The 12,993-nt window shown below is 36.4% G+C and overlaps 1 protein-coding gene across 8 annotated transcripts in view; it reads left to right on the forward strand.

Moving 5' to 3' along the window:
- The window catches only part of nfia (nuclear factor I/A), a 199,528-nt gene that overhangs the window by 150,981 nt on the left and 35,554 nt on the right, over positions 1-12,993 (forward strand). For 5 of the 8 annotated variants that reach the window (XM_016282236.1, XM_016282238.1, XM_016282241.1 and 2 more), the window contains one exon: positions 8,317-8,445. The exons of the other annotated variants lie outside the window; for them this stretch is intronic. In XM_016282236.1, the coding sequence (XP_016137722.1) occupies positions 8,317-8,445 (129 nt within the window). The remainder of the gene's footprint in view (positions 1-8,316; positions 8,446-12,993) is intronic. 8 annotated transcript variants of the gene reach the window in all.

Consider the following 12,993-nt stretch of genomic DNA (forward strand, 5'->3'; position numbering starts at 1 on the left):
TTGAAAAGGGAGTACTTTTACTGGAGTAATATTTTATTATACGTATCTGTACTTCTATATTTACTGTAACATAATATTTTTAAAAATATTTTAAATATTTTGTGTAGATATATATATATGTATATGTTTATGCATATATATGTGTGTGTGTGTGTAAATTTGTTTTTGTATAAAACAAAACCTTTTTAATATATTACATGTTTGTATCATATATATATATATATATATATAATTTAGCTCACGACTCAAATACTTGGTTATTGGATGATTAGTTGACTAGTCCACATTTCTGGCACATCCCTAATATATTTAAAGGTGGAAAAAGGCAATACAAATAGCGAATACGGAGGGGTGCTATTGATTTAGAGCTGTGTCTCACTATTAAGTGCTTTTCACAGTTGCATCGGCACCAAGCAAGTGAGAGTCTGTTCCAGTGTGTGTTTGCTTGAATGTGAGAGGGAATGTGTGAGTAAACAAAGAGGTTGAGAGAGAAAGTGAGTGCGATTTGACCTCCCGATCACTTGCTCGCCCATGACAGGATCACATTTCTCGTCCAATCAGCGACTTTCATCCATTTTTCAGCAGTGGTGTTGAACGACAAAACAACTGTGACGGCTCGAGCTCTTGTTATGCCTGCCATCTGTTTGATTAGTGTCCCTTTCCATGAATCTCCCCCGAGTGTGCTGGATGTGTGTTTGTGTTTATATATGTGTGTGTGTGGGCCACTCCTATCTTTATTTGATAGCGGAGACCTTCGCTATGTGTTTAAAATTAGCCAGCCTTTCGAAAGTATGTCCGCGACATGTCATGGCTCAGGTAGCGGGTGTCAGGTGATAGGCCGCTGTAGGGGCTACGGGGTGACGTCTACCCCTCATTCTGCTCACCGCACGTAACACAGAGAGAGAACCACAGTCATACTCCTATGACCTCTCACCACCTACTCGAAAAATAAACATTTACAAGCCATTCTAGAATTCGCATTTTTATTTATTTATTTATTTTAATCTAAAATCACGTTAATAAATATGTTTACTAAACTGTATTATTTAACATCAAAAAGTTAATTAAGACTTATTGAAGTCTTAATACTTTTTGGTAGTTAACAATGTGATTAAAATAGTTAAAATATGTACATTTAATTAAAATAAATGTTGAATATTAAAATGTTATATATATGTGTGCGTATATATATATATATATATATATATATATATATATAGTGATAAATATATAAAATAGTAAAAAATATATATGTATAATTAAATGAAATATATATAACTAAAATGTTTCACTATAGTTAATATATAATGTAACATAATTTATGATGTTAATATTATGTGTATATATATATATATATATGAAAAGTATACATCATATGTATTACATTTATATTATATGTAATTATATATATGACTATTAATAAATATAACATATAATTCATAATATTTGTCTGTATGTGATAAAAATTAGTGAAGTACATAATTTTTTCAACTATAATTAATATACAGTGGGTACGGAAAGTATTCAGACCCCCTTAAATTTTTCACTCTTTGTTATATTTAGTTAATTTGCAAAAACAGAGAACTAGCTGTATTTTTTAGTTATTTTTCTAAATAACCCTATTGCAGTTTGATTGAGATTAATTGGAATGCGCAATGTAAAAACTTGATTTTTGAAAATTGTTAAAAACAGAGTTATCTGTTTTTGCAAATTAACTCTTCATAAATATATTAGGGCTGCACGATAAATTGCATGCGATATTTAACGCGCATCTTGTCAGAAAGCCGGTTCTGTAATCAGCGGTAAATCTCCATCACCTGCGGGCTTTCACATTGAGCAGCATTAACTACACAGAGCCGTTGTTCACTGACGAGCTGCGATTTACCGCTGATTACAGAATGGCTTTACTGACAAGATGCGCGTTAAATATCGCATGCGATTTATCGTGCAGCCATAATATATATATATATATATATATATATATATTCACACACATACACACACACACACACACACACTCATAATAATACTAATATTACATGTATATATGTATGTGTGTGTTATACTCTGTATAATAATATTAATATATTATTTAACGTGCATAATAATAGCAATAATATTTTAGATTTAATTTGAATATATATATATATAATACTTTTTAAAATCAACTCAAATTATTACATTTATATAGCATTTTTCAAAAATTAAACTTATTGTAAGGGTGGAAAAAGATTAAGGTAGAACATTGAGATTAACAGAACTTTGTGTCTTTAGTTTCTGTGTGGTAATTACTTGTATCATAAAAGAACAATTAAGACAGCAGTAATTATATCTATATTTTGAATAATTAATAGTCCACCTGTAAATTGTAGTAAGTGTGTGCTGAGACTAGTTTGGGTAGATTCACTGCCGACTTCAGCCCGGCCAGCACTGATTGATGTGCCAGAGGGGATGGAGGGAGCGCTACTGGACGAGAGCGATGGAGAGCAGCAGTGAGACGCACTCAATACAGAATTGCCTCCTCGCCCGTCTGGGTTTTGTCAATTTCTCAGACTTCAGGAAGGGAGGGAAGAGGAGAATCGGGCCAGAACTGGTACCCAGCATGTAATAACGCCTCGGAAGGGAAAGTGCTGACTACGGCCGGGCTTTGATTCCAACTGACAGAACCTTTTCAAGTGTTCATTACTCACTCGGAGACATCAGACCCCGTCCACAGCAAACACAGACACTTGCACACACACAATCAAAGCCAACTGTCCGCCAGCCCACAGGTTTCATTCTGTTTTCTCTTTGGACTTCCCCACTCTACAGGCACCAAAATGTTCCCCCTCAGAACCACATCCAGAGCTCAATCGAAGAATGCAGCTTCCTATATGGTGTCTAGCTGGTCCAAACATGGTCATTAGTTGGTCCAGATGGACCATTGGCTGATGGACCTCATTTTGACCTGGTAGACCATGTTGGTCAGGCTAGATAGGTTTGGTAAACCACCTTAGACCAGCAACAAACTAGTTCCCTTTCATGGGAACTTCGAACTGCGTCCTCTAGGGGTCGCTATGGGGAACGCCTCGTCGTGACCCGTGTCTGAAGCATACATTGAAAAAACACCAACTCGTTGGCCGGCGACAGCCATGACGTCACTACCGGTGCGACTACAGTATAAATCGGTGCCGGGAGCTACACATCATTCTCTTCTTCGTCTTCATTGACTGTTCTGTTTGAAGCGTGCATTTTCAAGGAAAAAGTAAGAGCTGGGCTGGATGTTGCAAATTATCATATCATATTTGAATTTAAATAATTTCTTCTCAAATTGTGCAATAATCATTTAATAATTATGTTAATCGTTCTCGTACTTCCACAAAACCACATGAATTAAGACACGCCCCTTTCTCCAAAACACCGCCCTAGAAAAAACTGTTGAAACTTATGAAAGATGGAGCAAGAGGCCAGCAACACGTCATCTGAGATTAATTAAAACAAACGCTAACAAAATAACATTCTGACAACAAGCTTCCTGATAATGAAAGTGAATTTAGCGACAAGCCAACGATATTAAATTTGGTGTTAAACTTGAACGATTGGCTTTAACTGCCTTGTGAACATGAAAAAATTATAGACAGGCAATCAAAGTGACTTCAGATGAACTAAAATATCAGTAACTCAAAATGAACGCTAACAAAATTGCATTCTTTCGCAACAAGCTAACTGCTAATGATGTTGAATTTGGTGTTAAACTTAATCAATTGACTTTAACTGCCCTCTGAACATGCAGAATGATGGACAGGCAGTGAAAGTGACTTCAGATAAGCAAAAATATAAAAAAGTCAAAATTAGCCCAAAAAATATATAATTCTCGCGTGACAAGCTAATTGCTAATGAAACCGAATTTGGTGCTAAACTTAAATGATTCGCCTTAACTAGACAGGCAATCAGTGTGACTTTAAATAAGGTAAAATATTGATAAGTTAATGTCTAAAGTGTTGATAAGAAGCATTAGCAATAGCTAATATTGCGATAGCTAATGTTCTTTTGATGCTTTCCAGCAGCCTGTGACAGTGAGTAAGTGTATGTGTGTGACTTAACTCCATGTTTGTCTTCTCATCCTATTATCCTTCGCTCCCTTCCCTTCTCCACTACTTTCTGTCTGTTTATTCTGTCATCGACTCTCTCTCGTCTATGTCATGGTCTCGGGTGAGTAGTGTTTGGGTTACTCTGGGCTCCACGTTCATCTGATGAGTCCGTCCCAATGACACCGTATGTTTCCACTCCACTCTGTCTTCCACCGCTGTCAGCGTACTCATTGAAATTGATCTTCTGAAGCATTCTTTGCTGAACTTGTGAGTGTGAGGAGAAAATGAGAACAGCTGAATGGGGAATTTTTGCACTCGGTGTGTGTGTGTGTGATGAATGAAGACTGGAAAATATTGGTAAGCTGTGCCAAATGTGCTTAATGACTTCTTCCTTAAAATCTCTTATCATATTCGTATTGTAGTAGCAACCATCTCTTCCTGATTTCATTGACCTCTTTGTTGACCTTTCCGTGACCTGAAATGACCCTTTTAAATATCAAATCCAATCTCTAATGGTCATTGATGCTGGGAAGAGATGCTGTCTTTCTTTCCATCTTGTTTTCTCTCTCTTTCTTGCGCCTGAAAGGGGAAGGAGTCTGCGAGGGCTGGAGAAACCAAGGATGACTTCTAATTACTCACATGCACCAAAACACATTCACCTGCACATTTTACCTCCCCATATATAAAAACAAGTTAGATATAAAGCAGATAACAGCAATATATCTTGTTGATAGTGAACACCTTGAGCTGTGTGTGGTTATTATTATTATTATTATTAAATTTTATATTATTATACATTTTTTGTTTGTATTATTAATGGGAAAGACACTCAAACATTATTATTAATATTAACATTGATATTATTTTATTTAGGAAATTCTATGCAGCAATATTTTAATGTTTAATATTTAATGATATTTTTTATATTAATATTTAATTAATAATTAAATTATTATTATTATTGTTATTATTTTAAATGGAAAAATAGCGCAAAATATTTTATTAATAAATATTAACATTATGAATTTTAAGGCTATTCTGTGCTGCAATATTTAAAATGTTAAAAAAAATGTAATAATAATAATAATAATAATAATAATGCAGAACAGATCAGACTAAATAATATAAATATCATTAATATTAATAACAATTAGTATAAATAATAATATTTGGAGTGTCTGTTCCTCAAATCCCTTTTTTCATCCTTCAAATTTATATTTATTTTTTATATATTATAAATATTTAATATATATAAATAATTTCTCATTGAGAAAGTGTAAAACTGGTGGGCACTAGCAAGTGAATGAGTATTAAATTTTAAACTGCTCAATAAACGTTTAAACATAACAATTTTGCAATTTCATAATTCTGGAATGAAATGCCGTACTTAAAACCATGCACCATCAAATACACTGTATAAACAGAATATTTATCTCTCTAGATAGACTTATTTAACTATAATTGGCTCATAATAAGTGCGATGGCCTCCGTATAGGATCGGAGGCTGTGGGGGGCGTCCCACACACCAGTGCTGCTATGTAATCAGAATGAGATGTGTGGACAGAGCGAGGAGAGTGAGGGCCGCCAGCTAAAACCATTAATACAGCTTTAGCCACACATGATTGAATTGCACCGGTTAAAGTCATTTACTAGCGTCTGGATGAACTTGTTCCTCCGGGGGTGGTGGGGGTGTGAGTGGACTGCTCTCGGGGAGAAATAAGACATAAGACCAGCGCTTATATCCTGTCCCAGTGCAGAAGAATGGACTAAACGCTTTGACCGGATGACAAATGGGCCAGCGGTGCCTCCTAATTGCCCCTTCTATTTGCAGTTCATTCTTATCAATTTGCATTCCTAACCTCAAGCGGCTAATCGGCCATGGGTTTCCCTCACGTCTGTCTATTTTTACCCCGGAGCGAGAGGTAGAGTGAAGTGAGGCAGAATGGGAGCGCTAATGCCGGAGGGAGGAGTTGAACTAACGTGGCTGAGCATGCACTAACAGACTTCAGTCATTCTCAGTTAGCTCATGTTAGCCTGTGCATCTGAACTGTTGCTCGCATTAACCCCTGCCAAAGCACAGCCGCCTGGCAGACTGTGAATGTGAATACTGTGTGCTTTGCATCCCTAACTCCTCTTCCATCCATGTCTGTTCAGCTTTCTCTATCTTTTTCTCCACCACATCCTGTTTCGCTCATCGCTACGTCATTTCATCCCACTAGCCCACGGGTAAGGTGCATAAGATACTTTAAAAATTGCCTTTTTTTTCCTTCTTCTTGTTTTTCATTTTTAGGCGCCATTTTTACCATTAACTAACCTCGCACTCATCGCCACTAATTTGAACCAACTGAAAAACTTTTAGTCCTTTAAAGGAATATTACGGGTTCAGAGCTACGCTGAACTACACAGCCCCTAAGGGGACATGGTGATGAAAGAAAAATAATATTTCAGTGTGTTCTCACAAAAGTATTGCATTCCCCTGAGAAACTTTGCATTCATTCCCAAAAGTGTTCATTCCCCAAAGAAGCTTTGTGCTCTCTCACAATGCTTTTGCATTCTCTCGCAAGTATTGCATTTCCTCAAAAAACTTTGCGTTCGCTCGATATATAGAAATATAGTCCTCCCACCTTGTGTTATTTTCATCAACACAACATTTTGGAAACAGATGCAAAGTTTCTTGGATGAAAGCAAAAGTTTTGCTTTGATTGAGCATAAAGTTTCTCTGTGAAACGGCAAAGTTTTGTGAGCGAGCACAAAGTTTCTCTGGGAAACGGCAAAGTTTTGTGAGCGAGCACAAAGTTTCTCTGGGAAACGGCAGAGTTTTGTGAGCGAACACAAAGTTTCTCTGGGAAATGGCAAATTTTTGCGAACAAATGTAGTTTCTTGGGGAAATGGCAACGTTTTGCGAGCGACCGCAAAGTTTCTTGGGCAACGCAAAAGTTTTGCAAGTGAGCGCAATGTTTCATGGGCGAATGCAAAAGTTTTGCGAGTGAGCACAGTTTCTCGGGGAAATGGCAAAGTTTTGCAAACAAATAAAAAGTTTCTCGGGGAAACGGCAAAGGTTTGCGAGCGAACACAAAGTTTCTTGGGAAAATGGCAAAGTTTTGCGAGCGAACGAAACGTTTCTTGGAGGGATGCAAAAGTTTTGCGAGTGAACACAAAGTTTATTTTTGAAATGGCAAAGTTTTGCGAGCGAACACAAAGTTTCTTTGGAAAATGACAAAGTTTTGCGAGTGAACGCAAAGTTTCTTGGGGGGACGCAAAAGTTTTGTGATTGAACACAAAGTTTATTTTTGAAAATGGCAAAGTTTTGCGAGCGAACGCAAACTTTTTGGGGGGAACGCAAAAGTTTTCAAGCTAATGCAAAGTTTCTCACAGAATACAAATGTTTTGTGAGTTAACTCAAAGTTTCTCAGCGGAACGCAAAGGTTTTGTGAGAGAACACAAAAGCATAACAATGCAAGTATATTTTTACCCATCACCATGTCTCTTTAGGGGTTCTGTATTCAACTTATAGCATTTGTGGCATAATGTTGATTGCCACAAGAAATATTTCGACTCGTCCCTTGTTTTCATTAAAACAAAAAAAATGCACCCACATTACTTCATTTGTTAAAACTAGTTTATTATTTGAGCTCTAAAGCTCTTTCAATCATTTTTACCTGTGTTTTATGGGTTTAACAAATTGTCACATTGTTTACATCTCTATACATCGAGTATCTTAATTACAATTTGGCCCTATTTACTTCCAATATAAGTGCCTCACTGTAGCCCAGATTTTTGAAAACAAGGGACAACTGGAAATTATTTTTTAGTGGTGATCAATACTATACTATGCTATCAAATGAACTTGTACTGAACCCGGAATATTCCTTTAAGCTCGCCCTCGAAAGTCTGATTGGACTTGTTTTTACATGCACAAACTTGCATAGAAGATGAATAACACTTACTTTTATTTTGAGAAAGGTCATGCCTAGTGCGCATGTCTGTTGACATCAAGACATCAGTACACTACATACTCATGTGACCTTGCGCTGCACTGGGAGAGAGTCACCGTTCGGCCCCATGTAGTGTATCCTGTGCCACCCGCTGGGCCTCACAGTCTCCCCTGCTGTCTTGACCCCCATCCACTCACCCACCCACCCAAACAAACCACCCCAACCCTCCTATCCACTCTCTCTCCTTTGCGCCAGCCTGTATCTCCATGACCTTGCGTTATTAAATTGCACTTATCAATCATTCTTGCCAGGGATGCCATCGCCTACCACATTAAAGAAGTCAGAGAAGTCTGGTTTCAGCAGCCTTGTGCCTTCGCAGACCGCTTCCCCTCGAACGGCATTCACACACCATCATCGACCTGTCATTACAGGACCCAGAGGTGAGGTCCCAACACCCCACCCTCCTCCAACTGCACCACTCTTCTTCCCCAAGCTCCTTATCCCAGCCAGCAGTTCTCCCACAATCCTTCAAATCCCAGTTTCCTTCACACCCCACACTGTCACCTTGTAACATTAGACCGGATGAGCAGGAACCTGAAGTCTGAACGGACTCTGTATGAAGGGGCGTTCACACTGACAGCGATTTGTAGTGTCAAAGCATCCAGACGTTTTTACAAGTTGGATATGCAACCAATTTGAGTAGAGATAGCTTTATGCAAATGAGAAGGAACAATGTGGATATGGACTGGGATTTTTTAAATTCACAAGCTCTTGATTCGATTTGATTCTCATTAAATTCTGATTCAGTTTAAATTCAGTTCTGATTCAGTTAGATTCGTATTCAATTCCAATTCATTTAGGTATATTTCAATTACAATGCCTCTGAGCTAATGCTGTAAATTATAAAGCGATCCTAGGAACATTACAAAATGATTCATTTTAAAAATGAGAAACAAAGCCCAAAATTGCAGTTTAATTAATTAAATTTGTTTATTTATTTGAATTTTATAATCAGCACAACCAAAAACTACTCTGTGAAGTTTTAAGTAAACTTTTAAATGTATTTCTTGCCTAAAACTAGTATTTTATTAATGTGTAATTATAAAAAAAATTACATGAAGCTCACATATTTATTATATATTCATATATAGATATATATAGATATATAGATATATATATATATATAATTATACTTGTCACAATAAGCAATGTAATTTAAATTGTACTTCAATTGGGTCACAAAGTATTTTTTATTTATTATATCTATTTATTTATTTGTTTTTGTTTGTTTGTTTTTTTCTTTATTTATTTGCTTACTGACTTAAATTATTTTATATAATATTCCATCATGGAAAGTAATGATAACTTATATAATTTATTAAAGTAACTTAAGTAACTTTTACTAAAGTAACTAAAGTAAAGTAACTAAAAGTAACTAATGTTAATTCAGTAAGCGATGTTTGCAGGTTTTGATTCACTTACAGTAATAGTATTTTTATGATTATTTGTTTGTGAATTGGACTAGACTGGTTGTGCTGTATGAATTTGATTTACTAAAAAGCGCTAGTTAAAAATAGTCTTGTTTTGTGTGTATTTTGATTTGTTTTGTTTAAGTGTTTTCTCAGTATTTTTGCTGTCAGTGTGAACTGGGTTTGAAGCAGTGCAGGTAAAAGCGAGGGAGAGATATATTTGTAGCTTGTTACAGTCGGACACTTGTTGACATACGCTAAGGACGTGAGAGCGGTCACTTTACGAGTGCAATCCGCAGTGTGTATCACCTCGTCCGGCTGCTTGATTTACATGCGTTTAATGTAAACACTTAACCGGATCTCTGAGTGTGACTTACACATGGCTTGGTTTTCCCAGCGAACAAGGCTTTATCAGACAGAGGCCTGGATCAGGTTATCACGACCGTATTGTCACTGGCTGTGAATGGTTTTGTCATAGATAAGGACGTTTTTTAATCAAACCCAAAGGCGCGCAGTGAGCGGCTACATATTCTTGTCTTCACATGGTTATGAGTTATTGTGAGGAAAATAAACTCCTGAATTTATGGCCTGTTGGCTTGTTCGTGGTTTTCCATTGCATATTCAAAGCACATTTTGTCTAGTGTTCGACAACCTTTGCGCAAAAGTAAAGTTTTGTGTGGAAATTTACCTGTTTTTGCATTTTCTCTGTTATTAATATTCTTCATTTGCTGGATGTAAAGCCAAACGGCTCACAGAATTGTTCCGAAGGGCCTGTTTCCAGCATCAGTTACTTTGAATATGTTGAAGTAGAAACCACAACTTAATTTGTGAGGCTATTAGTATTAAATCACGCTTGGAAGTGGTATCGCTGTCATGTGAATATTTTATGCCCACATGGACGCAAGGCGCAAAATAAATTTAATATGCATACGCGGCGAGGCTTGTCACCTGGTTTTAGCTTTTAAGAGTACTTCTTAAAAGCTAAAACCATGAATCTATGATTGATTTAAACGGCCTCCCTCTTTTTCGAGACGTTAGTCAAACTCGTGTAGGTGGGGTGGCCGGAAAAATTATTTTTCTAAAACCATTAAAGATTATTTAAAACCGCCTAAATCTGTCCTCCCTTTCAATTGACCGTGCCACTTCGTAACACTTGCTCTTCCCTCCTTATTCAAACTGGGTAAAGTGGAGACCTGTTGCATCAAAAAAAGCCTTTATTGTCACCTTAGTTATTATTTTGATAATCCACCATTCAATGAAAGTTGGCAGCAATGGGCCAGTGGGGAAAAAAGGTTGCGGAGAGCAAAAAAAAAAAAAGATCAGTGAACCAACGGGATTTGCAAAGTGGAACTAATCCGGAGCCTTTTCTATTACGCGCGGGTGGTGGCACAATGGCAACAGAGGAGCCGCGCTCAACCAGCTGCTGGAGTCTGCCTCCTTTTCAGCGCATCATTATCATTTCCATATTTGCTTTGGGAGGTATGTGTCCACTGGACCCCCCTCAGACTAACTTTTAGGGCCACCCACTACCTCTGCAGCCGGCCTATGCTTCTTTTGTCATCAGTCACACCATTAAGTAATAGAAATATAGAGGTCAAACAGGTACTTCTATCTATCTATTCATTTATTCATGTCTCATGTAACTGTCATATATTTAATTTCCATTAAAATAATTATGTATATTAATATACTTATGTTTAAAATAGTATGCTATTTTTTTTTATATTAGTCGTTAATAATTGAATAAATAGGTATAAGTATTTATTATTAATGATTAGTAATAAAACAATACATAATAATAATACATGATAAAACAATAAATAATAAAACAAACGGTATAATTTATAATTAAATAAAACAAATACTACAGACTACACAAATTTACAGAACACATTAGGAAATATATAATTTTTAAAAACAAAGAGTCTTGTTGCAGTTGGCTTTATTTATTAATTATTATTAATTTTGTTTTGTTTTATCATTTTTTTGGCCTCAAGCAACTATATCAATGTAAATGTATAAATATAATATTGCTTCATGGTCAACTGTATTAAATTTCATTTACACTGAAATAAAATAATTAGCACATTTAAATATGTGAATATAAATACTTATGTAAATATTTAAATACGTTCATACACTTACTTTTTTTTTTTTCTTTGTTTTAGAATTTTTTGGCCTCACGTAACTATATTAGTATAACTGTATTATTTCTATATGGTGAACTCTATTAAATTTCATTTACATTGAAATAAAATAATTAGTATATTTAAATATGTGAATATACATATGTAAATATTTAAATACATTTATACATATAAATTACTGTATTAAATAAATATGTATTAAAATGTGTATTATTAATAATGAACAAAATAAAATAAATAACTATAATTAATAATAATATAAAACAAAAATTAAGAATAAAACATAATATATCATAAAATAATTGAAACAAGTACAAACTATAATAATTTAACATTTGAAATTTTTGTTTGTATTGAATCCTGACATGCATGAGTAACAGATTTGTCCTGAACAATGGCTCAAGTCTAGTCAGTTATTCACATAGTCTGCTATTTTTTTCTGCTGTTACTCATAGTCGGAGGCTTCTATATATATTTACTTTACATCTATGGTGATGTTTCATTTAAGTTTAAAGGGGTCATATGATGCGATTTAAATTTTTCCTTTCTCTTTAGAGTTTTACAAACTCTTGGTGCATAAAGAAGATCTGTAAAGTTGCAAAGACTAAAGTCTCAAATCCAAAGAGATATTCTTTATAAAAGTTCAGAGTCAGCCACACCTACCTAAAACGGCTCGTTCTAACACGCCCCCACATATCTACCTCACTATGTGGGAAGATTTGCATAACGCAGCCCAAATGTTCACGCAAAGAAAGAAGGCGTAACTTTTATTCTCACTGTAGTATTGTTGACGCTGCAGCCATGTCGTGAAGGCGCTGTGTGCTTCGTTGTGAAAGCGAAACTGCTTTGTTTGGTCTTCCAAAAGAGGACGATATCCACTTCGTCATGCCTAGAGCTGATCTGTGCTGGTCGCTGAGGGAATACATCAACTTTCACCGTGGACAAAGCGGAATCCAGCCCGGGGTCCGTCACATGTGGTTGCCGCTCATTCGTCGCATCCGCCAGGCGCGCGTTCTCGACCCCGCCACCTCAGCTCACGCCAGCCCGGCCTCAGCGCACGCTAAGCCGGGGCTTCGGCTCACGCTAGCCCGGCCTCAGCTCACTCTATCCCGGCCTCAGCGCATGCTAAGCCGGGGCTTCCCCTCACGCTAGGCCGCTGTGTTTTTCGTTGTGCAAACTACTTTGTTTGGTCTTCCAAAAGAGGACACGACTACAAATCAGTGGTTAAGTTGTATTTACAACACTGTTCTAGAACAGTTTATCCCAAATATCCAGATGTGTGCAGCACAGTTTATGGAGGACTGTTTACTGATCCTGGGAGAGTAACGTTAGACAACAATGTCGGCAGTTCTGACTCACGTAAGTACGTTTT

The sequence above is a fragment of the Sinocyclocheilus grahami genome, unplaced genomic scaffold (genome assembly GCF_001515645.1).
Source record: "Sinocyclocheilus grahami isolate Dianchi unplaced genomic scaffold, SAMN03320097.WGS_v1.1 scaffold157.1, whole genome shotgun sequence".
Taxonomy (NCBI): domain Eukaryota; kingdom Metazoa; phylum Chordata; class Actinopteri; order Cypriniformes; family Cyprinidae; genus Sinocyclocheilus; species Sinocyclocheilus grahami.